The sequence below is a fragment of the Artibeus jamaicensis genome, unplaced genomic scaffold (assembly GCF_021234435.1).
Source record: "Artibeus jamaicensis isolate MK-2021 breed Jamaican fruit bat unplaced genomic scaffold, CSHL_Jam_final contig_402, whole genome shotgun sequence".
Classification (NCBI taxonomy): Eukaryota; Metazoa; Chordata; class Mammalia; order Chiroptera; family Phyllostomidae; genus Artibeus; species Artibeus jamaicensis.
In genome coordinates this window covers 6,188,616-6,216,457 of record NW_026521818.1, presented here as the reverse complement: position 1 = coordinate 6,216,457, position 27,842 = coordinate 6,188,616, and the positions used below count along the sequence as shown (strand labels likewise).

General features: G+C 42.0%; 1 protein-coding gene, 1 long non-coding RNA gene and 1 other non-coding gene across 8 annotated transcripts in view; 1 reads left to right on the top strand and 2 right to left on the bottom strand.

Annotated features, from left to right (window-relative positions):
* The window catches only part of EPB41L4A (erythrocyte membrane protein band 4.1 like 4A), a 248,493-nt gene extending 245,099 nt beyond the window's left edge, over positions 1-3,394 (top strand). For all 6 annotated transcript variants that reach the window (XM_053665307.1, XM_053665308.1, XM_053665311.1 and 3 more), the window contains one exon: positions 2,794-3,394. In XM_053665307.1, coding sequence (XP_053521282.1) covers positions 2,794-2,922 — 129 coding nt within the window. In that variant the 3' untranslated portion in view covers positions 2,923-3,394. The remainder of the gene's footprint in view (positions 1-2,793) is intronic.
* Positions 3,395-4,708: 1,314 nt separating this feature from the next.
* Positions 4,709-6,281, bottom strand: LOC119065118 (uncharacterized). Its single transcript, XR_005085547.2, has 3 exons — positions 5,818-6,281; positions 5,228-5,299; positions 4,709-4,862 (listed from the first exon to the last, which is right to left on the bottom strand). It is a non-coding gene; the product is annotated as an uncharacterized LOC119065118 (long non-coding RNA).
* Positions 5,397-5,530, bottom strand: LOC119065141 (small nucleolar RNA SNORA13). The gene has a single exon (XR_005085553.2). It is a non-coding gene; the product is annotated as a small nucleolar RNA SNORA13 (small nucleolar RNA).
* Positions 6,282-27,842: the final 21,561 nt, after the last annotated feature.

The following is a 27,842-nucleotide window of genomic DNA, read 5'->3' as shown; positions in this document are numbered from 1 at the left end:
AGTCCTCATGTAGCCCCAGTAAAGGCATCGCAGATCCCACGGCAGCTCTGAGACGGCTCTTCTGGTTCATCCCACCTGGACTCAAGGGGGTTAGGCCTTCACATACTCACACTCACTATGTAGCAGTCTTTGGATTAAGGGGGTCCCTGAGAGGGGGATGACCTTGGGCAAGGTGGTTCTCTTCAGCTGAGGGCATTTCCTGCAGAGGGGCTGGGTTTTGAGCTGTACTGCAGCCTCCACTCCCAGCAGCTGAGGGAATGAATGTCTCAGTCTAGAAGGAGGTCAGGTGGTTAACCCTGACCTTCAGGGTTAACATGGTAGCTTCCGCTACAATCTGCATGATGTTTGATTTGATGAGCCTGAGAGAGCTAATAGGCTGTTCAATTTGTTTGAAATCAATAGCACTTTGAAAAAATTACTTTCATGTTAGTAGTTAGGGTTTTGCATCAAGACTGACCTGCATTTGTGTCTCCTCGTCTCCACACACTTACTACTTGTGTGACTTTGGGCAAAGAATTTGACTTCTAAGCCTCAATTTCTGTGCAGTGTAGATAATAACCTGCCTTTTAGACTACTGCAAGGATGACAAATAAGCAGTTATCTTTCAGAGCTTTTTTCAGTCTTAAACTTAAGGTGATTTTAATACAAATAGAAATTTCACTTTATTGTAGTTTTGCTTTTCCAATTACTCCCTAACTCAGTGATTTTCAACTGGTGTGCCACCAGAATTTTTAAAATGTGCAGTACCTGACAAGTCAGGGCACTGACCTCTTTTCCCTTAAGACTGTCAAATAAAAAAATGACAATAGCCAACACCACGATGCAGTATGAATGAGTCAAAATTATACCTACTTTTCTGGGGGGGGAGGTCCACTGGCAAAAAATACATTTTTTGGTGTGCCACAGAACTTTGGTAATTAGTCTATGTGTGCCACGAGGTGAAAAAGGTTGAAAATCACTGCCCTAGGTGATCCTCACCACTTAGGAATCTTAAAAAAAACCTAAAGAACTCACACTAAATGCCATACATAAGAACAGTTCACTTACATCTTCTGATCCACAGCACTGGTTCTAAGCTTGTCCTTGGGACGCCTCTGATTTTGAACTGAACAAATAGCTAATGAGCACATGTTAAGGAGCGGCAGGCACCGGTCTGGGCAATCAGTAAACTACATCCTGCCGGCCAAATGCTGCTGCCCGTGTCTGTGTAGCTCAGAAGGTGGTCACGATTTTTACATTTTTAAAGAGTTTTTTAAAAAAGGAGTATGTAACGGAAACCAGAGGTAGTTCACAGTCTGGCCCTTTACAGGAAAATGTTTGCTGCCTCCTGGCCAAGACGGAGGAGCATCAGACATAAAAGTAAACAGGCAGACAGAACGCAAAAAATTAGGTGAGCATTACAAAGGAACAAAGGCCTGATTAGAACATTGAAGGGGACCTTTCTCCCATAGGGCAGTCAGAGAAGGCCTTCTCAGACAGTGACAGGTAAGCTGAAACCTGACAGGTGAGGAGGAGCCAGCCAGGGGAGAGGGAGGGAGGCTGGTATAAGCAGTGGGGAGAGCACAGACAGACAACGGGAGGTGGGACTGGCCTGGGTAGTTGAGAAGCTGTGGCCTGAGCACTGTGGAGTAGGGGGAAGGACAGGTAACGCAGGGCCTTAGATGCTGTGGGAAGAGTGGATTTTATTCCAAGTGCCAAAAGAAAACCACCACTGCAGTTGCCGCACACGTGTGAGCAGGAAGGTCGCATTTCTGGAGTTCCACCTGGTAGCCAGAACAGGTGCCTGGCCTGCCTGTGCCCCACCTTCCCTTTCCGTACAGAAGGCTGGTGTGAGGTGTGTCGGGAACTGTGATTCACTCATTTCCTTTGGGGTCTGCAGGCAGAGGGGACATAGTCGATCCTAGACAAACTTAAAAACACGTAATACTGGTGTCAGGTAACCTCCCAGCTCCTGTCTGGTGATGCTTCTGATGTATTAGCTCCCCTTCTGTGCCCTGACTCATGTGCACTGGCTTGTCTAGAAGTCTTCCATCCCAGTCACATGTTTCAAAGTTGTCCTGATTCACGCTCCCCGCACGAGTTAGTCTTGGGGGATAGTAAACATGCTTGTTACCTGACCTACTGACCCATGAGGCCATCACTAGGAGGTGAGAGCAGGAAGATTCAACAGAGCAGGGAGCCGTGAGGCACCCTTAGTGTCATTCTCAGGGCCTCCGCCTGGTGTCGTGCAGTCCGGTGGGGGAGCACGTGGTCCAGCTCCAGAAGTGCCGGGTGTGGTACCCAGGCTCTGGCAGTCTGGTTCCCGTGTCTCCACGATGAGGTCCCCCTCGCCCCCAGCTGACAGGAATCTCTAGCCCCATGTGATAGGGGACCCCAGAGCATTGTTACGGGAGTTTCATTCATGACTATGGGGATATAATCAGGGAAGATTATAAATTGTCCACAACTTCCTATTCTCTTTGCCCCTCCTCAGAAAAGTGGGAGGTGGGAGAGCCTGGTTGAGGAATGGCTACAACAAAAATGACAATGGGAGAGCTGGGTTGAGATTTATGCCTAATTTCCATGAATAAAGTTTTATGCATGTAACTGCCAGAACTAATTTTTCTATATTAAGATTTAAACACAATCATGTTATCACTGGTAACTAGAGGGAATATTTGAACAGCTTTTGATATTATGAACTTTTCTTTCTTATAACTTGATGACTTCCATGTAAGAAAATACTAATTTCTGATATATTAGTGAATTAACTTACCTGTATTTTCTTCTGAATCTTACTATTTTTTCTTCTAGAGAAGAAATGGGTCTAAAGATAGCCTGATTGAAGAAAAATCTCAGGCATCTACAAGCAATCTGGCTGGAAAACATATAGCAAAAACAATAAAAACTATCCAAGCTTCACGCCTCAAGACAGAGACTTGATCCCAGTGAGGGGCAGGGGTGGGGGTGGGGAGGGAGGGTGTGTGCTGCCTTTACTTTGAAGCTGTGAATTATCATTGTTCAAGTATCTTGGACCTGCAAGTGTTTGTTCAGAAGAATTGAGTCTGTTGCTTCTTTTAAAGGTTTAACTACAGTATATTTGTGCTGAAGGGCCTTTTTATTTGGTAACTGGAAGGACAGTCTTGTAAAAACTTGTTCACTGGATCCATATCCTCAACCAAAACCAGACGCGTCCGACCCGAGGTCTGGGACCCCGGACTGCAGCTGGCTAGCTGCGCAACAGCATCACACTGAGTGGGATGAAAAAGGTCTTCCCAGCTCTACGTGGCTCTTGGCCTGTGCAGACGCGTGACTGAGGTCGCATCACTTTTGAGACAGTAGATGTTTTTATTCATATAAATGTTCTTTGTAAAGCTGTATTTTGTGGCATTACGTTCCACTGGTTATTTACAAATGTAAAGCTTTTTGTTTGAAAGCATTGCTTTTAATTTCTAGTGTTCTTTTCATTAAAAAAAAAAAGCTCTATGTGGATTTTGGGTTATAAATTTGTGATTACCCTCAACCTCAATGGTCCCTCCATTCTGCTGAGCTATCTAACTCTCCTCAAAGACTATTTCAGACCTTTCCCCTGTGCAGATAGATGACTTTGCTCTGTACTTTACATGGAAAACAGACTAATACAAGCCATGTTTTACCTTCCCCTTACCACACCTCTTCCCCAAGTGGTTCTTGCAAGCTCATCTCCATAGTTTGTTTCTATAACTGAGAGAACTGGCCAGTGTTCTTCTAGGAGACCAACTAGTTTAAAACACTGCTTCACCAGCTGGATTTAGGGCATTATTGTGCTTGTCTACATACCTAACAATCATATGGACACCTCTCTCTCTTATTACCAAGTCCTGTTACCTCTGTCCTCCATAGCTTAATTATCCCTCTACTAATCTGCCACCAAATTGGCTGTAGTAGCCTCCAACTGGCCCACCTGTATACTTTTTCTTGCAAATGTGAACTAGTTCTATACTATAAAATTTCCTATTGCTTCAGACATAGCCTTAAGTGGTCTGGCACCTTACCTGTTCAGTCTGTAACACCCCCAGCTTTCCTTATGGCCACCTAACTTGCCTCATTAAGCACTCAACTCTGTCTACATCAGACCACTAATGAGGGAAAGCAGCTACAACTGTCACAACTAGGGACTTATGGCCACACCCTCTAGCTAAAAGCCCTCTACACATGCTATTCCTCCAAGTTGGCCCAGCAAAACCCTCACCTACCCTTGGTCCCAACTCTGCTTTCTCAGGTTTCCTGACTTGGTTGGATTTGTCTCACAAAGGAGACTTTACATTTGTGATGACGCCTCCCTCCATTTGTAATCTTTCAAAGGGTGGGACTGTTTTACTCACTATTGTGTTCCTAGATCCTAGCACTTACAATAAATTTTCTGAATTCTTTAAACACATTATTTGTTCTTTCCTTAAAAGTGAAGGCAGAAGATATGCCAACGCAGTTTACAATTTAGTAAAAAACACAGTGGCGATGCAAAAGCACAGCCGTACCCTACACACCAAATAGTCTAGTTCAGTTCATCACAAGGCACATCCCTCCCTGGGCTTTACCATAAGCCTATTAGTTACAGCAGTGAATATTAATCTTAACTGCTGAGACTTAACAAGTTTGAAGTTGCTGAGCAAGGAGGGAGAAATCCTAATTTTTCTGCAAAAAAAAAATGCTATTTTCTGGCAGTCACACAATACACAAATCCCCAAGATGCACATTTAAATATTTATTCACAGACTCATTGTTTGAATTATGTATTTACAGATTGTGGGAAAGTGTTTAGGGTACTCCACATACTCTTTAAAATTTTTAAATGATCCAAGCAACTCCTTTGAAGAGCAGCTTTTCAAATTCATCAAAAAACCCTACAAGAAAAAAAAAGAAACAACTCAGCTTCACAAGCAAATATGTACATGTATCACACCTTAATCAACTCTGAATACATGCTTCTGCACTGCACTGTTAAGCGTTTCTGGAGTCAGATTTAAATGTCAACCCTAAAACGTGCCTGAGATTTGCCAAATGGTTCTTTTCCCCTTTACCACACAGAAACATCGTAAGTTATTAAAGTTAGCTATTAACTTCATCTTGTTAATTACAGATGTAGCAGTTCTAATAAGTCATTAATACCCAGTTTGACACCCACAAAAGAAGGCACCCTAATGTAGAAAGGTGATCAAGTTCACATTACAAATAACTCCTTCTAGACAGAACTACTTCAAATTCTCACCTTGGGTCACATGTGTGCTCCCAGGTAGTAGTCAGCTAGCAGCCGTCCATGCTTCAAGCACCCATCTTTCACCTGGTTAAAAATTAGTTAAAACCAGTTAAAATAAACTCTACACTAAATGTTGGCCGAATCAAGATCCCATGTGCAAACAAACGAATGTGAAAGCATATACTGTTACTTATGCAGCTCCTACACCAAAGAGATCATATTCAAGGGCAGGAAAGGGCTGCAAAGTGTTTAATTTACGCCTTTCTTGACACCACATTCACTAGTTTCCAAAAGTGAACGGGCAACACAAAGGCAACACCAAGTTGCTACACAAAGACCCGGTGGTCTTTGTGCCCCAGAGAAGATCTAGGACACAAGGAAAATTTCCACCTAATTTTTTGCTGACCCTAAGGCAACCAGCTGAGATGAGCTGTTGTTGATTAGAGATGGAACGGTAATGATTAACTAATCCCAGGTCTCTCTTTTACAATTCGAAATGCGACAGGGTAATGAAAACTGAGACACAAAATGTTCTTGCACGGTTAAAATCTTAAGTTTCATGAGACTGGTCTTTTTTTTTTTACACTAACATAGAAACTCACCTGCAGAGTTGGTGTTTATTCGATTTCCACCAAGTTCTGCACCTTGACATGGCTGTTATGATCTAAATCTTAAGTGACTCTTCCACGCTGTGACAGGCCGTTCCCTTCCACAAAAAACCCTCGCGCATATTAAAAACTTCCTGGCATACAAGGTCGACGAGCAGTGAACTCAAATGCACTCAAACCGATGTCCCTAACTCCTGGCGTGGGAACGCAGACTGCGGTCCGCTTCAGGCCTCGCGAGGTCCCACCGACAATGCGGCCGAGGACTGGCCCCGCCGCTGCCATCCCAGCGTTCCGGGCTCGGGACCTCGGACCTAGTCGGGCTGCCGTGGATGCATCGCTGGGCTCAGGGCAGCCGCGCGACTTGCCCACCGCCCCCGCCGGCAAGAGGCCACGCGGTAGCGCTCTCCACAGCCACCGCTATCCAGGAATCACAAGAGCCACCACTCACAGCTCCGGAACAAGGGCAAGAAAGGCTGCGCGGCCTTCCCACAATGCTTTTCTACCACTGGAAGAATCCACTGTCCAAAGGGCGCAGGGAGAACGGGCTGTACCATTGGCCATCGCGCGCTCGTGAAACGCCACTTTGTGGCGGGAGGGCGAAGTGCCCAGTGATTGACAGTGGGGCGGGTCTCCAAGGCGGAAGGGTCTCTAGCCGCACTCTTTTTGCTTTGTGCGTCAGTCGTATCTGCAGAGAAGATTTTTTTAAAAAAAATCTCCACTCGCCTCGGTTCCCAGTGTCGGGAGCACTTGTTCAGCGCCGAGCTGCCCGTGTTGCCCCAGGGATTTGAGACTTTTTTCCTGGGGGAGGGCAGCGAGTTCACCATCTCCAGAGAGTTCACCATTCATTCAAAAAATATTTACTGAGGACTCGCTTCAGGCTGCGTTGTAAATGCCTGGGAATCAGGTACGAAGGAGACGGGCAAGATTCCTGCTTGCATTCTGGTTGGGTGAGGGAGACACTGAGCAGGTGACACCCGGAGGCTGTCAGTCCGGGTCGTGTGAGCACCAACAATGGAACACTAGTGCTGTCCTACAGAATACACTGCGAACCGCGCTGGTGATGTAAACTTTTCAAAACGTCACATATAAAAGTAAGAACAAACACTAATTTTAATAAAGTAATTCAACACAGTCTAAATATCATTTCACATGATATTAATTAAAAATTAATGATATACTTTCCATTCTTTTATTCCTACTAAGCCTGAAAAGGCCAGGGTAAGTTTTATATTTCTGGTACATTTCATCCCGATTAGCCACATTTCAAGTGCTCAGAAGCAGGCCTTGGCCCATGCGGCTGGGGCAACCACAGGAGTGCAGAGTGGCCCTCGCTGCAGCAGATGATACAGGCAGCAGCAAATGATATAGAGCTTTGTACTTGTGCTAAGCAGTTGGGATTTTATGCTGAAATTTTAGGATTGATTATTACCATGAAAATGAAGCAAAGGTTGTTTGCTGGCCTTTTGCTGATGATCATAACTCATTGAAGGGATAGGAACTGCAGTAATGCAGGCTGTATGGGAACAACTGGTGCCTGGGCTCCTGTAAGTCCTGGTAGAGTCTGGTCCAGACGCCACATTCCAGCACCTTTGTTTGTTTGTTTGAGCTTTACTGCTGAAAAAAAAAGAAAGACATGGAAGGGAAGGAAGGAAAGAAAATTAAACCCATTGCCCAGAGTGGTCAGCACACAAGGGCTAGCCTGGATGATAAGGTCAACTTGGGGACAGTGTGGAAGAAAATGGCCACACAGAAGAAGTAAATGTATAATCGCAAGAAGGTAAATAACTCCAAGAGCTTCATTAGGAACTCACTGTAACACCCCAGAGAGAGGAAGTTTGGGGAAGGAGGATGACATCTCCAAGAGTGTCATTTAATGACACTGAAGGGTAGAGTGTGGGCATTGTAACACCTTAATGTTGCCCTCTTGCTGGAGAAAGTCAGAGAGAAGACGTTGCCTTGGGCTGGCACAGCCAGATGACCCCGGTTTCGGTCCGCCTCTGACAGGTGTCTCCTCGGGTAGATGAGCACTTCTCTGAGCTCAAGCTTCCTCCTTGACAGGGTGTTCCCTGTAACATACGACACCCATGGAGCATGCAGGTTAGTTTAAAGAATGAAGAAAAGTTTTCAGAAGCTTCTAGTACTGTGTAGTACATAGTAACGTCCAATAAACGACTCTAAGGGGTTAGATTCTTCCTCTCGTTTACCAACACCCAGGTATGGAAACTTTGATCGAATTCTTAAGGAAGGGGGAAATTTGCTGCTGTTTTTCTTGGAATGCTCCCGCCTTACTTTTTTTCTGTTCTCCTCTTTATATATTTTCCCTAAATTCTGGGCAATTCAAGAGTAGGGGGAGGCATTTGTTCCAATTATTGGAGTAGGGTTGGTATCTAGAAATGAGTTCTAAATTCATCTTCCTGTCTGCTTCAACCTCACGCATCCTGGTATGGAAAACTCAGTCACTGAGCAAAGGCAAGCAGAAAGTACATGAGAAAAAGATGGGGGGTGTTTTCTACCCAGTATCCTTCCCACCCTTGCTCACTGGGGCAGATGCATTACATAAGGATGTACAAGCTACGAAAGGTACTGGTGTAAACATGGAACAACCGCAGTTTCCCTGGGTAGAAGGCAGACTAATGGTTCCCCAGAGATGTCCAGTCCGAATCCCCAGAGCCTGTGAATGTTTCCTCACATAGTAAATGGTGCTTTGCAGATGTGGTTAACATTTGGGACCATGATATGAGGAGATAGACGTTGAAGGGGAAAGCAGAAGACTCAGAGATGGGGCAGGAGAGAAGGCAGGAGAGGGACTTAACCTTACTCCCTGGCTTTGAAGATGGGGAAGATTTTTGCAGCCAAAGAATACCAATGGCCTCCTCTTAGAGCTGGGGATGGCTCTCAGGTGACGCCCGCGAGGAAACAGGGGTTTCATTTCTGCAGATGCATGGAACTGGGTTCTCCCAACAACCTGAATGAGCATACAAGCAGACTGTCCCCTAGAGCCTCCAGAAAACAAAACAGACTTAAAAAAAATCCTCACCTGAGGATATGTGTTTATAGATTTTCAGAGAGAGGGTGTGGGGAGCAGGGAGAGAAACATCCATAGGTCGCCTCGGACCGGGGATCAAACCTGCAACCTAGATATGTACCCTGACTGGGAATTGAACCCACAGCCTTTTGCTGTGTGGGATGCCCCTCCAACCGAACCACATGGCTAGGGCAAAACACAGCCTTTTCTATGTTTTGATTTTAGCCCAGTGAAACTCATGGCAGACTTCTGACCTACAGAGCTGTGATAATAAACTTGTGTCGTTTTGAAAGCAGCCCAATTTGTGTTAATTTGTTATGGCAGCAAGAGAAAGTTAATACATCCTGTAACACATGGAGAGTGAGAATTGACTTGTCCCACTCCAATATTCTCATCAGGATCATAAATAAGATTTTTCAGAGGAGTATGCACATTTATTTTAATTATGATGAGTGCTTTTGTTTATGGTGGGTGCTAGAGATCCAATTGAATATCCAAGTCATGTTAAATAATTTGCATACTTAAACTTTTTTCCAGGTTTTATTTATTTATTTTTAGAGAGAGGGCAAGGGAGGTAGAAAGAGACGGAGAGAAACATTGATGTGTGAGAGGAAGGTTGCTTCTCACATGCCCCCAGCTGGGGACCTGGTCCACAACCCAGGCATGTGCCCTGACTGGGAACTGAACCCGAGACCTTTTGGTTCACAGGCTGGCACTCAAACCACTGAGCCACACCAGCCAGGGCAATAATTTGAATAATTTTTATAATTTAAAATACTTTGTAGATTTTGGGGGGAGGGGTTTTCCTTAAACAATTGTATTGTCTGTAGAAGCTTTATTTCTTCCTTTCCAATTCTTACACCTCTTGTGTGTGTCTGTGTGTGCAAGCATGTCCAGCAGAGGTCCCCAGAACAATGTTGAACAGAGTGATAATAGTAGACATCTGTGTCTTATTCATGGTTTTAAAAGAATGCTCTTAAAGTTTCAGCATGTGTGTTTGATATTTTTGTGCCTTTCCTATTGTTTATTGGGTTAGGGAAGTTTCCTTCTATTTATAGTCCTAGTTTGCTGTTGTTTTTTTAATGATAGGTAAATGTTGACCTTTATTAAATGTCTCTTCTGCCTGTAGTAAAGTGAGGTTTTTTTCTTGTAATTTGTTTATGAGGTGATTGTATTAATACATTTTGTAATGTTGAACCAATCCTGCGTTTCTGGAAGAAACCAAACTTGTCATTGAAAAAAAATGTTTTGTTTGGAAGTGCTGCACTTAACGTTTATGGATAAGATGGGTCTGCCATCTTTGATAGTTTTGATGTTAAAATTATACAGACATTTACTTAATAGTACTGGCTCATTCCTACAAATCAGATGTTCTATGCCAAACATTAACTGGGAGCTTTTCCCCCTTTATTTTAAATGGTGAAATTATTATAATGGGTTATTTGTTAAGCCTAACCAATCTCATAAAATGCGTCTAAAATATACATAATACGACTTTAGGCTGTCATTGTTAGTGACTTTGCCAAACAGCACAGTTGTTAACAAATAGTTTCTTTGTCAGCAGTAACATAGTCTTTCTTTGTTATTTTTCTGCTTGCTTTGCTTCGCTTCCATCTCTACTGTTCCTTGACACTTTTTCAACGTTTTTCGTTTTCATTCTACAAAACTAGAGAAAGAAAGGGCAATATGAAATATGAAAGTGGAAATATGTCAGAGGAGGATAATTTAATGCTTCTTTTATCACCAGTAGTATTTGTGTGGAATAGCCCCTTCTTTGATATTCAGTATGCTTTTTTTAAATCCTTACCTGAGGCCATGCTTCTTGATTTTAGAGAGAGGGGAAGGGAAGCAGAGAGGGAGAGAGAGAAGGATCGATGCCAGAGAGAAATATTTGGTTGCCTCTTGAACCAAGGACCAAGCCCACAACCCAGGCATGTGCCCTGATGAGGAATCAAACCCATGACCTTTTGTTTACAGAACGATGCTCCAACGAACTGAACCACATTGACCGGGGCTCAGTATGCTTTTTGATTTGCTGATACATGAAGTAGATATTTGATTAATTGTATTTGTAATGTACCTCAAGGCCTTCCCCACACCTGGGCTTTGTTTTTGTTTTGCTTGTTTTTTCCAGGTTTTTGTTATTGGTAAAAATGTTGCATTGAGTTTTGGTTGTAATTTTCCCATATAAATATCAGTCAAAATGTTGTTTTGAGAGATGTGTGTGTTGTATGATCTTGGATGTTAAATACAAAAGGTGATTTACTGGGAAAACAGCCAGGAAAACGTTCTGTGGAATATGCCTGTACCAGCTTTGTAAGATTAGTTGGAGAGCTTTTCCTGTATTTCTCTTCTCCGAAAAATATAATATTAGAGTTATTTTTGTTAACCTTTAAAGTAAACCTCACTTTGAAAACTGTCTAGCCCTAGCATTTTCTTTGTGAGAAGATTTTAAACTACTGATGCCATGTCTTTAATGGTCTTAGGACCATTTAGATTTTTTCTTCTTTAGTCAGTTAAGTCATCTTTCCTAGGAATGCAACCATTCTTCCATGTTTTAGAATTTGTTGGTGGAAAGTTGTTCATTATTGTTAGTTGTTTTCCCCTCACACCAACCAATTCTCTGATTGTCATGAAGTGGGTGTCCAGCAATTGAATTAAATTCTGACACTATTTCTCAGAATTATTATCAGACTCCCCAAGTTAAGGGCTCCCTTCTGTAAGACTATCCCCATTTCATTTGTCAGCTACAATGGGGTGCCCAGATTACTGACACTTCTGCCCAGTTGCCCACAGATACAGGTGTTCACGTGGCTCTCTCGCCAACCTCAGGTCTGATAGTTACTTGGAATGACTCAGCTCAGACAAACTCCTTACTTACTATTACCGGTTTATAATAGAGGATACCACTCCGGAGCAGCCAGACGGAACAGGTGCACAGGGGCAGGGGCAGGACAGACTCTCCACGCCTTCCCTGGGTGTGCTGCCCTCCCAGCACTCGGGTGTGTGAACCAGCCCGGATGCCTCCTGAACTTCCTTGTTAACAATTTGTAGAAGTTCCATTACATAGCCATGATTGATTACATCATTGGTTATTGGTGATTTTACAAAGTCTCCAGCTTCTCTCCCCTTCTCGAAGATGGGATAGTGTGGGTAGGGCTGAAACTTCCAGTTCTTTCATCACGTGGTTGTTTCCCCTGGCAAGCAGCCCCGTCTTGAAGCTACCAAGGGGGCTGACCAAGGGTCACTTTTACTCGGGTATGATTAAAAGGAGTTTGTTGTGAATAACAGAAAATTCTCCTATCACTTAAGAAATCCAAGGGTTTTAGGATCTCTGCACCAGAAACCAGGGACAAAGAGCAAATACCTATATTTTATTTTATTTTAATTAAATTATCTGGTTAAGTTTTTATTTTACATTTATTTATTATTTGAGACGTTTTTCTTAATGTACGCATTTATTGTTGTGACCTGTTTTGCCAAATTCTATAAATTTTTGTTTATTTCCATTTTCATTAGTCTCAAGAGTTTTTAAATTTATCTTTTGCTTCTTTTTTGATTATTGGTTGTTCAGTAGCATTCTGTTTAATCTCCATATGTTTGTGAATTGTCCAGTTTTCTTGTAATTAATTTCTAGTCTCATGTCACTATGGTTAGAAAAGATGCTTGATACAATTCCAATCTTATTAAATTTACTAAGACTTGTTTTTTAGTCTGTCATCTGATCTAACCTAGAGAATGTTCCCTGTGTGCTTGAGAAGAATCTGTATTCTGCTTTCATTTGGAATGTCCTGTCAGTGCTTGTTAGGGCCGCGTGTTTGAACCTGAAGTTGAAGTGCAGTGTTTCCTTATTGGTTTCGTGTCTGGTGTATCTATCCAGTGGTGGAAATGAGGTCCCCTCCTAGTATTGTATTGCTATCACTGCCTTTAGTTCTGTTAGTGTTTGCTTATATATCTAGGTGTTTTCATGATGGGTGCATGAATATTTATAATTATTATATGCTCTTTTTGAATTACCCATTTTACCATTATATAATGACCTTCTTTGTCTCTTATTATGGTCTTTGTCTTAAAGTCTGTTTCATCTGATGTAAGTATAGCTAGCTCTCTTTCTTTCCCCAGGTTAGGAAATACATTTTTCCATCCCTTCACTGTCGGTCTATGTGTGTCCTTAAAAGTGAAGTGAGAACTTCTGGTAAAAAATGGAGGCATAGGTAGACACACTGCCTCCTTTGCACAACCAAAAGAAAGACAACAACAGTTTTGAAACAAAAAACAACCAGTACTGACAGAAAATTGAACTGTGTGGAAGTCAGACACCAAGAAGTTAAAGTAGACACATTCATCCAGACTGGTAGGAGGGGCGGAGTTGGGTGGCCAGGTGGAGAGGTGTTGTGGCAAAGTGGTGGCTGGCAGACCTCAGGTGCACAAGGTGGCAGCAGGTGAACCCAGCGAGGCAGCAGACTGTGGAGGGGCACGTGCACAAGGTGGCTGGTGGACCGGGTGGTCTCACATTTGCACACAGATAAACCAGGTAAAACTGGGGAGCGAGACAGATCTCTCAGCCCAGAGTCTCAGTACAGGAAAATAAAGCCTCAAAACACTGATTGAAAACACCTGTGGGGGTTGACGTGCCAGAAGAATCTCCCAGCCTCATAGAAGAGTTTGTTGGAGAGACCCACAGGGTCCTAGAATGTACACAAGCCCAGGGAACCAGCACCAGTTTGCTTGGGAGAAGCAGCAGAGGGGACTGAAATTCAAGAGAGAGCAGAGCAAGTGCCATTGTTCCCTCTCTGACCCCACCCTTGCGTACAGTGTCACAACCCCTTATTGTGGGTTGCTCTATCCTGATGAACACCTAAGACTCCGCCCCTCACTACCTAACAGGCACATCAAGACATAAAAATGGCTCAAATGAAAGAATAGATCAAAACGCCAGAAAAAATACAACTAAGCAACGAAGAGATAGCCAACCTATCAGATGCACAGTTCAAAACACTGGTAATCAAGATGCTCACAGAATTCATTGAATTTGGTCGCAAATTAGATGAAAAAATGAAGGCTATGCTAAGTGAAATAAAGGAAAATGTACAGGGAACCAATAGTGTTGGGAAGGAAACTCGGACTCAAATCAATAGAGTATGCCAGAAGGAAGAAAGAAACATCCAATCAGAAAGGGATGAAGAAACAAAAATTCCAAAAAATGAGGAGAGGCTTAGGAACCTTCAGGACATCTTTAAATGTTCCAACATCTGAATTATAGGGGTACCAGAAGGAAAAGAGGAAGAGCAACAAGTGGAAAAGTTATTTGAACAAATAATGAAGGAGAACTTCCCCATTCTGGCAAAGGAAATAGACTTCTAGGAAGTCCAGGAAGCTCAGAGAGTCCCAAAGAAGTTAGACCCAAGGAGGAACACACCAAGGCACATCATCATTACATTAGCCAAGATTAAAATGAAGGACAGAATCCTAGAAGCTGCAAGAGATCAGGGGACAGTTACCTACAAAGGAGTTCCCATCAGACTGTCAGCTGACTTCTCAAAAGAGACCTTACAGGCAAGAAGGGGCTGGAAAGAAGTATTCTCAGTCATGAAAGGGAAGAACCTACATCCAAGATTGCTCTATCCAGCAAAGCTTTCATTTAGAATAGAAGGGCAGATAAACGCTTCTCAGATAAGGTCAAATTCAAGGAGTTCATCATCACCAAGCCCCTATTATATGAACTGTTAAAAGGACTTGTCTAAGAAAAATAAGATAAAAAACATGTATAGTAAAATGACAGCAAACTCACAATTATTAACAATCACACCTAAAACAAAAACAAATTAAGCAAATAACTAGAACAGGAACAGAATCACAGAAATGAAGATCACATGAAGGGTTAGCAACAGGGGAGTGGAAGGAGGAGAATGGGGGAGAAGGTACAGAGAATAAGTAGCATAGATGGTAGGTAGAAAATAGATAGGGGGGAGGGCAAGAATAGTATGGGAAATGTAGAAGCTAAAGAACTTAAAAGTATGACACATGGACATGAACTAAAGGGGGGAATGTGGGTGGGAGGGGGTGTGCAGGGTGGAGGGTAATAAAGGGGGGAAATAGAACAACTGTAATAGCATAATTAATAAAATATATAAAAAACTGAAGTGAGTCTACTATATAGTTGGGTCTTATTTGTTTTTAAATTCATTCAACCACTCTATGTCTTCTGATTGGAAACTTTAGTACATTTACATTTAAAGTTATTGTTGGTGGATAAGAACTTATTGCCAGTTTCTTCATTGTTTCCTTGCTGTTTTACAGTTCCTTTGTTCTTTCTTTCTTCTTTACTTGTTCTGTTTCTTTGTGATTAGATGCTTTTGTGTAGTGGTATGCCTAGATTCCTTTCTTTTTATCTTTTGCGTATTTTTATAGGTTTTTGCTTTGTGATTATCATTAGGCTTACTTAAGACATTCTTGAGTTATGATAGTCCATTTTAACCTGGTAATACAAGTTTAGATATATTCAAAAGCTCGCCTTGGCTGGTATAGCTCAGTGGATTGAGAACGGGCCTGTGAAGCAAAGGGTTGCTGGTTCAATTCCCAGTCAGGGCACATGCCTGGGTTGCAGGCCAGGTCTGGGGGGGGCACATGAAAGGCAACCACACATTGATGTTTCTCTCCTACTCTTTCTCTTTCCCTTCCCTTCTCTCTAAAAATAAATAAATAAATAAATAAATAAATATATTTTAAAGATTGTTTATTTATTTATCTTTAGAGGTGAAGGGAAGGAGAGAGGGAGAGAAACATCAATGTATGGTTGCCTTTCGTGCATCCCCTGCTGGGAACTGGCCTGCAGGGAACCAGCCTGCAACCCAAGCATGTGCCCTGACTGGGAATCGAACGGCGATAGTCTGGTTTGCATGCCTGCACTCAATCCACCATGCTACGCCAGCCAGGGCAAATAAAATAGTTTTTAAAAAGCTTTACAGCCCCTCCATTTTATATTTTTGATGTCACAATTTACATATTTTTGTGTCGTGTATCCATTAACAAATTATTTTATAGTTATTTTTACTACTTTAATCTTCTAACATTTGTACTAGATTTATCATTGATTAGCTACCACCATTACATTAGATATTTCTGAATTTAATGATGTATTTACCTGTACCAGTGAGATTTATACTTTAATATGTTTTCCTGTTACTAATTAGTGCCCTTTCCTTTCAACTTAAAGAAGTTACTTTAACATTTCTTGTAAGACCAGCCTCCCGGCGATGAACTCTGTCTGCTTTCTGTTGTCTGGGTAACTATCTCTCCTTCCATCTTGGAAGACAGTTGGCCAGGTGGAGTATTCTTAGTTGGCAGTTTTATCTTTAAGAACTTTAAATATATTATGCAGAGTTTCTGCTGGTAGTCTAACGGAAGTTCCCTTGTACATAACTTATATTTTCACTGCTTTTTAGATGGCACTTTGGTCTCTGACTTTTGATTCTGTAATTATATTGAGTTTTGGTGTAGGTCTTTTGGGTTCATTTTCTTGAAACTCTTTGAACTTCCCAGATCTGAATGTCTATTTCCTTCCGCAGGGTAGAGAAGTTTTCAGCCATTATTTCTTGAAATAAGTTTTCTGTTTTATTCTTTTTTCCCCTTTTGGAACCCCTATCATGCAGATATTGGTCCACTTACTGGTGTCCCACAAGCCCCCTAAAACTATCTTCCTTATTTATTTATTTTTTTCTCCTCTGATTGGTTGAATTCCACTGCCCTGTCCTTTCTTCTGCTTCCCTTTGTTATAGTCTTATGGAATCAGTGAACGTAAGCCCCAGGGGCCACCAGAGCCTGGTGATTAAGGGGGCATCTCTTCAGCAGTGGCCTGAAAAACTGGGGTCCCAGACATGACACAAGCTCCTTTCTGGGAGACCCCAGCACCCCGCAGTGAGGCAGAGGGAGAGCCCAAAGATGGCACTCACCCGCCTCCCTAGTCTTGGGAGACTGTCGCAGTTAGCATCTTGGCGTGTGTTGAATTACTGCTATTGAGATATGCAAATAGTCCTCTTGTCACAGTTATTAAGATATGCAAATAGGCCTCTTTCACAGAAAAAGTAGGTGTGTGTAGTGTGCTGAGTCTGGGTTGGGCCTTGGGGGATAGCCACGGTGAGTCTGCGCGAGCCCTTAAAGAGCTGTCTCTTAGTGTCCTATAACCTTGTAGGTCTCATAGATGCAAGCTTCACTGGCTTTTAAAACTAGCTGTTTTGGGTGCCCGTATCTCAGATGGGGGTCTAAAAAGTTGGGCACCAGATGTGGGGCCTACACCCTTTACTCCCCAGGGATTGCGAGATCCCGCCTGGATGTCTGTTGCTGCCCTGGGAGCGGGGCTTATGGCAAGATCGTTTCTCACCCTCTCCTACCTGTTTTGATTTGGGTTTTCTGCCACTTGCCCAATGTGTAGGGGCCACTCGGTGGTTTCTGCCTGCCTCTCAGAGGGGGTCATTCATATGTAGCTGTGGATTCGGTGTCTCGGGGGATGTGAGGTCGAGAGCCTCTTATGTTGCCGTCCTAAACCAGACCCTAGAACTGAATTTTTAATGTCAGTTATTAGAAATTACTTTTCTAGGATTTCTCTTTGTTTTTTTTTAAAGATGTCAGGTATTTGTGATATCTTTTGTTTCTTTGTTATGCGCCCTCTCTTATTTCTCAAAATACATTAAACACACTCATTTGATATTCTGCAGGCCAAAAATTAACACAGTCTAACCCTGTTTCAACTTACTGTCATCTGCTGTCTTTTTTCTCGTAGATTTAAAAAAGTTGTGAGTGTGTGTTCTTTGGAAATTAAAGAGTAACCATTTGGGGTCTGTCCTTCTAGGCAGGATTGATAGTTGGCATGACAAGGTGCTGGGGGCACCCCCGGCCCGGGGGCGCCATCAGCCCGCCCTGTCTCCTCCATGGAGGACAGGATGTACCCGATCCTACATGACGGAAGTCTTGTGTAATCACTGTAAATTGTTCTGAACTAGGGGTTTCTCTGCATATCTCGCTCCTGCCATACCACAAGCACCAAACACCGTTTGAATTTCTTCATCATTTTATTACTTGAAAAACCACCCTCTTAAAAGCAGCATGATTTATCACTAATCCCGCTTTTCCCACTAATAATCTATGTGTAAAGGTAATGGTTCCTTTCCAAATAATTTCTAATTTACAGTAATTCTGTAAATTATACTTTACAGAAATTTATAATTTACAGAGTTACTGTAAATTATAGACAAAGTGCTTTTCTTAAAGGACTTCACCAAATTCTTTAGGAACCTAACTTTTTTGTATTCTGAAGTTCATTTGGAATAAGAAACTTATGAGAATAGGCAGAACGATTTGGGAGAAGAAAAGTAATGATGGAGGACTAACTCCTTCCTTAATGCTAAGTATTAAACATAGCCTAATATTAAATATTAAAGCATATTCTAGACTTAATGAGATAATCAAATCAGCATGGTAATGGCACAGGTATTCATCTATCAATGCAATGAGAGATATGTCTTATGGTTTTTTAAAAAAAATTTATTTATTTATCTCTAGAGGGGAAGGGAAGGAGAGAGGAAGAGAAATATCAACATGTGGTTGCCTCTCATGAGTCCCCTGCTGGGAACTGGCCCCTGCAACCCAGGCATGTGCCCTTACTGGGAATCGAACATCGATCTTTTGGTTCCCATGCCCACATTCAATCTACTGAGTGACACCAGCCAGGGCCTCATAGTTTTTATTATATGTTAAATCTTGATATGTCTTAAAGCAAACTTCCCAAATTATCAGGGAGTAAAGGGCTTAACCCACACATGTTGCTAGCAAGAGGAACTTGTCATGTTGAAAAAGGAGTTTAAGTTGATATAAGTCCAAATAAAGCCTATGTGGTTTAAAGAATTAAAGGATAGAAAGGTTCAGTAAAAATATCTCTTTGATTGTAGAAAGGGCTCACTAAAAACCTAAAAATCATGGCTGCTTCTAGAAAGCGTTAAGAAACTGGTTATAATAAATTATTACGTAGAGAGAGACTTTTCTTACTTTTTGACCATAAGAAAGTACTACCTTTCCTGATTACCAGTGCAGCTCAGTGGTTGGGTGTCGTCCCACAAAGTGAAAGGTCCCTGGTTCGATTCCCCGTCAGGGCACATGCCTGGGCTGTGGGTTTGGTCCTGGCTGGGGCGTCTAGAAAGGCAACTCGATTGATGTTTCTCTCTATCTCTTTCTCCCTCCCTTCTCCTCACTCTAAAAATGAACAAATAAACTCTTTGAAAAAGGTAAAGATTGACTTGTTAAAGATAGTGTTAACTGCAAAGAGGCTGCTAAATGAATGCTAATTCAAGAAATTCTTTGTCTGATGTTAGTACAAGCAAGAAACCACCAGATGGCAGTAGAAGCCAAGCAAAAACCCCACACCAGCTCTGGCTGGCACAGCTCAGTGGATTGAGTGCAGGCTTGAGAACCAAAGGCCCACTGGTTCAATTCCCAGTCTAGAGCACATGCCTGGGTTGCAGGCCAGGTCCCCAGTAGGAGGCACATGAGAGGCAACCACACACTGATGTTTCTCTCTCTTTCTTCTTCCCTTCCCCATCTCTAGAAATAAATAGTCTTAAAAAAAAAAAAAAAACGACACATCAGTTTACAGAGAAGCACATTTACTCCTCAACTGGAGTGAAATTAGCATTTGAACAATCTGAGAATAACGCGACCTCCCTAGGTATTTTTTAAACGTAGTCTTGCACTAGGTTTTCAGAGGTGAGGCTTTGATTTTTATTAATTTTTTAAATGTTGTATAGGAAAAGCCTGTTTCAATACGTTGCTTGGAATAACCCCAAACAACACCTTACGTATTCCAGCCCAGACAAGACAGAAACATCTTGGAATGGTAAGATTGATTCCCTGGGCCCCAGAACCATATGTCCTGAGCTAATCAGAAAAATAAAGCTGGTGCTTCAGTCAGGAGTCAGCTTGCCAGGAAATATATACATAGCTGTTGGGGCTGAATTATAAATAGACAGTTTTTTGTGGGTTAGACAGATAAATCTGTCTTAACTCTTTTTAAGTCAGGTATGACTTGATTGCAGTGCTTAGTCACATATCAGCACATAAATAGCTGCTAGATAAAAATATGATTTTTTTATTTTCATAACTAAATATATGTGGCTTGTGTTTCATGTCTATACATTTCCAAGGGCATTTTTAGAAACATGTTTCCATATCAGTAACTTAGAGCTTTCATGGTGCTGGAGTCTGTCTTTGGGGGAGCACGCCTTGTCAGAGGATGTTCTGTGAGACGTGTGCTCCTGTGGGGCACAGAATAGCTCAAATAGCCACAGCCGGGTGGCTCAGTAGATTGAATGCTGACCTGCGATCCAAAGGGTTGCTGCTTCGATTCCCAGTCAGGGCACATGCCTGGATTGCAGGCCAGGTCCCCAGTAGGGGCTTGTGAGAGGCAACCACACAGTGATGTTTCTTCCCTCTCTTTCTCCCTCCCTTTCCCTCTCTAAAAATAATAAATAAAATCTAAAATAAAAAAAGAATAGCTCAAACAGCATAGGACCCAAATCTTGGGTTTCTAGTGACTCTAGTGATATTAATGTTATATTTGTTTTAACTGCTGGAAGAGAATCCCACCTGCTCCGTTAGAGATGTGAAGTCTCTCAGCTGAATAGATTAAACCCCTGAAATTGAGCACACAGAACCTCTCTGAGGGATTGGTAAGAAATCATGGACAGCCCAAGAAGAGCTAAAAGATGGGAGAAGTTTGAGGATTCTGGTCCTTCAAACTTTCCAAAAGGGGGAGAAGTAATTTCAACAAACTCTGGTCTGTAATAATGAACCTGGTCTCAATTCCATAATGTATTGTTACATCAGTGATTGCTGAGTCCTTCAAAGCAGCGTCACTTACACAGGAGAAGTCAGAATGGGTTCAACACCCCATCACAGCAAACTTCTTTTTTCACCAGGGTTTCCAGACTTGCAGAGCCGGGAAGGGTGGAGAACCTTGAAGTCTGAATTTGAACGGAACACTTTGCCAAGACTCATAGTCCATCTCTGCCTGAATTGAGATGTAAGTTCCATTATGTATGTTGATAATTAATTTGAATAGCTACCAAAAAGATGCTGTTTAATAGGTTGATGTCAAATGGAGAGATGTTTCCAGGAATGTCCTTGGTCTTTTTTCTTTAATCCATTTTATTGGTGCTTTGGATGAAGCTCTTAAAGGCACTCTTATAAAATTTGAAATGATATGAAGTTAAAGAGAATAAGTTAAATGGTCCAATTAAGATTCTAAAATCTTAGGCTAGTTGAACTTGGTAAGTGTTAGAAGAATACTTTTTTTTAAAGAAAATGTATGTGAAGGCCACTCTTTGCATCCTAAAACCAACAGCATATATACAGGGTAAGTCATATGTTAGCTATGGCACATCTAGAAAAAGACTTAAGGGAATGTAGTTGGCAGTGAACACAGTATAAATCAGCTGCATACCATGGCTGTGAGTGGAGGAAATGTTAATGTAGATTTTATTAATCAAAAAGTGTGGCATGGAGAAGGAGAGAGGGGGTGGGCCACTGGACCCACCTCCCTTCAATTCTAGGTGCCCCTCAAGTGGGACATAGGTGGGCCAGGGACTGTTCAGGAAAGATACAAGCAACAGCAGCTGTGTTACAAGGGCCGTGGCTGAAGGAGTCGGGCGTCAGAAAATGCAGTATCACAGGATGGCAGCTTCACGTGTTTGGAAGTCTCTCACATGAGTGGCTGGACTTGATCTGCGTGATCCCAAGGGATCAAAGTAAGATCAAGGGTGGAAACCTTATAGAGCAGTTTGAGTTTCACATAATGACTTCCTGATGGTGAAAGGAGTCCCAGATGGGAACAAGCTGTTTCAGGAGATGGTGATTTTTCCACCATTAGGGTGTCCCAGCATGGACGGGTGAGAACATGGAAATGCCTTAGCAACTGATAGATACTTGCATGAATTTAAAAGTCCTTCCAATTCTGAGGGTTTATGATGATTTTATTAATCCATTTTTAAGCTAATAAAAATTCTTAACAAAAGGCATCTTTGAAGGTTTCTCAACATTAATTTATTCCAATAATCCTAATATGTGCTTGTTTTCTTTTTGAATATCTTTAGTCAGCAGAGACAGTACCAGGATATATATATATATAAAACATTTATTGGGGGGACATTTATTACTAAGATCGTATAAATTTCAGGTGTCCGTTTCTGTGGTACATAATCTGTATTTGGTATTGTGTGCCCACCCCCGAAGTCAGATCACCTTCCATCACCATATATTTGGCCCCCTTTACCCTTTGCTCCCCCAACTCCCTTCCCTCTGGTAACCACCATGCTGTTGTCTGTGTCTCTGAGTTTCAGTTTTATATCCCGCACGTGTGTGAAATCATATGTTCTTAGCTTTTTCTGACTTATTTTGCTTAGTATAATAAGCCAGATGGATTCTCAAGGTTCATCTGTGTGGTCACAAATGGCAGTATTTCATTTCCCAGGATTTTAAATGTGACCTGTATTCCTATTGTCTCAGAGAGATGGTCAAAGCCCCAGCGCCAAGATGAATGAAACAGGTACCAAGGACTTCCAAATCCCAAAGAGATTACCCTGAGCCGTCTGTGTTGGATGATTCGGCAACCGGTCATTGCTCCCCTCTGGGGCTGGAACGGACGAGCTGGTGAAGTCTGTGAGACAGAGCCACTGGTGTGCTGCCAGACGCCCGACCCCGTGGGGACTGCTGGGAGGACTGGAGCTGTGTGCCCTGGTGTTTAGGAGACTCGCGGGCGGGGATGCCCACTACGAGAGGCTGTGGCTGCAGCTACCCATGGCTGGAGGTAGCTCAGAAGAGAGAGAAGGAAGGCTTTGGGGGCAACAATCTCTACCACCAAAAAGGGATGTGGCAGAGGATGTGTTTCCCCTAGACAGAAGTGGGGTTATGTTACAGGGACCTTGCCCGCCAGGGTAGTCTTACAGGGGTGGACTGCTAGCAATCAGGGCTTATGGGGGACATTATCAACAGGTCGTTCCTGGAGGCCAATGAGAAGAGATTAAGAAAACTGCCTAGAGCCAGGCTCTCTGGGTTCAACTCCTGCTCTGCTGCTTATTCATTGTGTGATCATGGGCAGAGGTGGAGCGAGAAAGGCAGAAGGACCTAACTCTTTAACTACCTGTCCCTTAGGGAGGGAGCTCAGGGGAACCTATTTAAATTAGGTAATATTTTGAAATTTGGACAGTAAACAAAAAGGCCTGGAAAAATACTATCGTTGCCACTTAAAGGGATTGAGAGAGCTACGGAACCGTCTCAGGTTTCCATTCAGGGGAAGAAAAGGAGTCCAGGAAGACAGTTCGAAGAAATAGTGGGAGAAAGAATAAAACGTCTTTCTGCTTGCATCCTGTGTAGACCCGCTCAATAAGCAGATAAATTGGAGACAGCTGTGAGTGGGAATGCCCACGTCATGGATGGATGGACTGCAGGTGTGGTTTGTCACCAGATAGCAGGATCAAGAGCAAGTCACCCTGCCTCTCTGCGTCCCCAGTTTCTTCCCCTGTAGAAGATCCTGTGGTGTTGGGAACCACCCTGCCTGGTTTCAGGAGTTGTAATCCCCAATGGCTAAGGCTGAGTGAGTGACCTTTGGACCATAAGCCACTAAGGAGACAAAGCTTATCTCCCTGGCAGGGGCACTGCCTCTGTCCCTTTTACTTCATCCATAACTGGCCCCCAGTGCTTGATCAGTTAGCCAATGACAGGTATGATTCCCCAAGGGGGGAACCACCTAAGACAGGCATGATCATGTGCAGGCCCCAGGGAAGGACTTGGGGGGCTATGGAGAAAGGGGGTGATGGACCCTCTCCCCTCCACTTTGATGAAACCTGAGTCCTCAGTCCGTCTTCAAGAAGTCTCCTTGGCTGTCTTGCCTCCTCTGCCTGACTTAAGCCTGAAACAGTGACAGAGGGCAGTGCAGCCCTGTGCTGGGAATGGCAGGTTCCCTGGGTGATCAGGCCTGAGAAAGGATGTGTAAAATCCTGTGAAGTCTGTTTTGTTAAGAGTGTTCTTAATTAAATGATAAAGGCCGGAGCAGGAAATGAGTGTTTCTCAAAGTTTTGTAGCCTTTTAGCTGATAGACCCTGACTCAGAAGAAGCCCTAATAGTTCTTTGTATGCTATCTACTATTTGATCCTTACTGCCTGATAATGATTAATGAGCTGTATCTACATTCCTATGCAAATTAAACCCAATAAAAGCTTTTCTAGGCAAGGGTCAGCACACTCTCTTTTTGAGAGAGTAGCTGTGTGGTCCCTTTTCCTCCACAGGACTCAGTAGTCCGTGTGAATTTATCTCACATCTCATCTATGACACCGTGGGCACTGCGGGCCGTGCACATGTCCCTCTGGTTTCTTTTGGCTTTGTAGTTTTATTTTCATTTTCTTCAAGATTTGGTGCATGTATGTATATTTACACACACATTTATTTATATTTATATATGTATATGAAATCTATATATTTATAAATTTAGTATTGTAATATTTGTAAATATTTATCTATAGCCATATTTTTTCCAGAAAGGATTTAATTAACTGAGCTTTCACTTTTTCTTTCTATTGGCATACTGATTGTGTTTTGTACTTAGATACGATGTTAAGGTTATCTCTTGTGTTCCTCTCTGCTAAACTTTATATAGATAAGCTTTAGTAACATGTGGCATTTTGAGTCCGTGTATTTTAAGAGTCTTACCCATACTAATTCTGCTGACTCAGTCTACATGTGGTTTTTACATTTTGTAGATGAAAAGCCACAGGAAAACTAAATTCAAAAAAGTAAAATGGATGGTCAATTAAATACAATTAAATATGAAAGAATTCCTCAGAACTCTTGGAATTCATGAGATAGTTCTGATTTTTTATTCACACGTGCAACAAAAATAGAGTTAGTTTGTCCTAGAATGTTAAATCTCTTTATAACACAACTGTCTAAGGTAGTGCAAATTATCTGTAAATTCCGGTTAGAGTCTCTGACCTGCCCTGGAAAGGCTTGGCACAACCAAATCATTTCTTTAACTAGCGTAACTATTTAAAATTATACAATGACGTGCATTTCAGTTCCCATAAAAGTGAGACACTGATTAGAACGTCATGAAGTAGACAGAATGAGTGGGTGACATACAGCTTAATCTGCTCAGTTCTCGCTGGAATTTCTATTTTCTGGATTGATCTCTTGAGCAGTAGCAAGAGTTTGTTATAAATTATACTAAATTGTGTATTTATTAGTTTTAACTTTTATAAGATATTCCGTCTTCATAATGGCAGTGAATAAAGGGCTTTCAAAGTCTAGCACCGTACTCGGATTGCATATTTATATGTACAACATCTACATTATACACTGAACTAGGGCAGCTGGAACAACAATTGCGGTACCTGGGGCCCCAAAGCCTGTAACTTGAAATGTTTTTGCTATTTTCATCCAATTTAGATTTAAACAATCTCAAAGTTTTCTTTTATCTCCACAATCCTATGATTCAACTCACGAGAGAGTTTATCTTTAAAGCTTAGGTATAAATTCAGCCATGGCAACTTAAGCCTCTAAACTCTCAGTATCCAGAATACCCAAAACCTTGTTTGAATGCAATGAGAATATTTATACATTGGTAAGAGAATGGAAAGTCAAGTATAATGAAGTGCCTTTCCTTGAAAAGACATGTATACTAGTTTAATTTCCCTTATGTTCCCAGGGTGTTATAAAGAATAATTAGAGAGAGAGAAGTAAGCAAAGAACTCTGAATTCTGTTTCTGAGGGGAGTTTGTTTTCCACCTCATAGACTATAGACTCCAAGTCCAAAGGTCTAGCCCAGTGATAATGAGGCACAATTGGACCTCTAATGAATTGGAGGACAGCAATAGCATAATTTATTGTACAATTCCAGGATTCTGGTGGTCTTATTTTTGCAAACCAGCACATTTCTTCCTTAGTGCAGACTCTGCTCCCTCCCTTTTTTACACGGGGATCAGCACATAACCTAATGACGTCAGAGAGCCATTGTCATTGGTTCGGAACTGACACATGACCCAAGCTGGGCCAATGAGAGCCCTTGTTTGGGGCTGGCCTATAGTGGAGTCAGTAGGGGAAACTGCTTTGCTTCTGTGTTCCTGGAACTGGAAAGGAAACTGAGGATGGATAACCGGTATCACCCCGTGGAGGAAGCCTGTCTGCAGTTGTCAGAAGGAGGCTTACACAGAGAGAAATGGAGAGGAAAGGAGAATAACGCTGATAATGTTGGAGGTCTGGACCTAGTTCTGTCTGATGTCAGCACTGCACGCCCACTGCATTTTGTTTTGTACAACTTGATTTGTATTTCTCTCATCTGTACCCTGACTAATACAGACGTCAAACAGAAATATTAGAAAAAGCCCTTTGATGAAGTATTACCTCATAAACATAAGAATAGGTAATTTTGGTATGAATCATAATAGAAGTAACTAGTTTATCAAGCATCTACAAGGTACTAAGGACCTCAATAAGTAAATTATTATTATTTAAATTTAATCTTTATAACAACCTATGTTGTTACCTGTATCAGTTAGCTGTTGCTGCTGGGTAACTATCCCAAAACTTAGTGGCTTACAACAACTATAATTTATTTAACCAAATCTGTGGCTTGCTTTGGTGATTCTTCTGGTTTAGACCAGGCTCAGATGATTTTTAACTGAGCATGCTCACAAACCTGCAGTAAGTAGGCAGATTTCTGGGGAATGGCTGACTAGTTTAGAATTGGCTCACTCATAGGTGTGAGTGTGGTGGTCTTCTCTGCTGGGCCCACAGGGCTGACTGGGCATTGTGTTTCCAGCAGGCTAGCCCAGGTCTGTTCCGTGGACCTTGCAGGCTGCTGAGAGAGTGAGTGGAGCCAGGAAGTCCTCTCAAGGGTGAGAGGGTAGGCACCCACACTTCTCTGCTGCTGCATCCAGCTGGCCAAAGTTCAAGGCCAACCGTGACAAAGTAGTCTCTACTTTTATGAGAGGAGATAAAAATCAAAGGGAATGGATATAGAGAGGTGTGAAAAAAATAAGAGCACAACTAACTTACTAAAAAAGGTATTCTGTGCATACACTTTAAAAGTTCAGAAATTTGCCCAAGGTCACATGGTTAGTAAGCAGCGGAGTAAGGATTTGAGCCTTAATCTTCTGACTAAAAATCTCACTCTCTTTCAACATTTCTCTCCAGTATTGCTGATTGATCTGTGAAGTTCAGATGTCACAACTTAATTAGTTTCTAGATTCCTATTCTTAAATCATTTTTGAATGACTTCTAAGTTATTATGAAGAGTTCTTCACTATCACAAAGGTATTAACTTTCTATGAGTAGGTTATTCTTGAGTTACTTATAAGCATTTTTATTCATATTCATATCTACAACCAAATGTATTCCTATCTACAACATATCTCATATTGTCATCTTGTATCACAGCTAGATTTGATATACCAGATTTTATTTTCAGAAAATAGATAAAATAACTTATATCTAGTAAGTTTTAAAAAATATTTGCTTACTTATTTTAATTGCATTTTTCTGTTACCATTTATCCCCCCATACACTCTTCTACCTTTACCCACCCCCTTCCCACCCACAGCCACCACACTGTGTCCACGTCCATGAATTCTTTCTCCTTTTTTCCCTTTTTGTTCCATCCCTCCACACCCCACCCCCAGAGCTGTCAATCTATGAGTCTGTCTCTATTTTGCTTGTTAGTTCAGTTTGCTCATTAGATTCCCCATATGAGTGAAATCATATGGTATTTGTCTTTCTCTGTCCGGCTTATTTCACTTAGCATAATGTTCTTCAGGTCTATGTATATTATCACAAAGGGTAAAATTTTCTTCTGTTTTCATGGGTGAGTAGTGTTCTATTGTATATATGTACCATAACTATTTATCTAGTAAATTCTTAAGTGATACTTTGGATGTATGGAGAAACAAAGTGTCCAGGC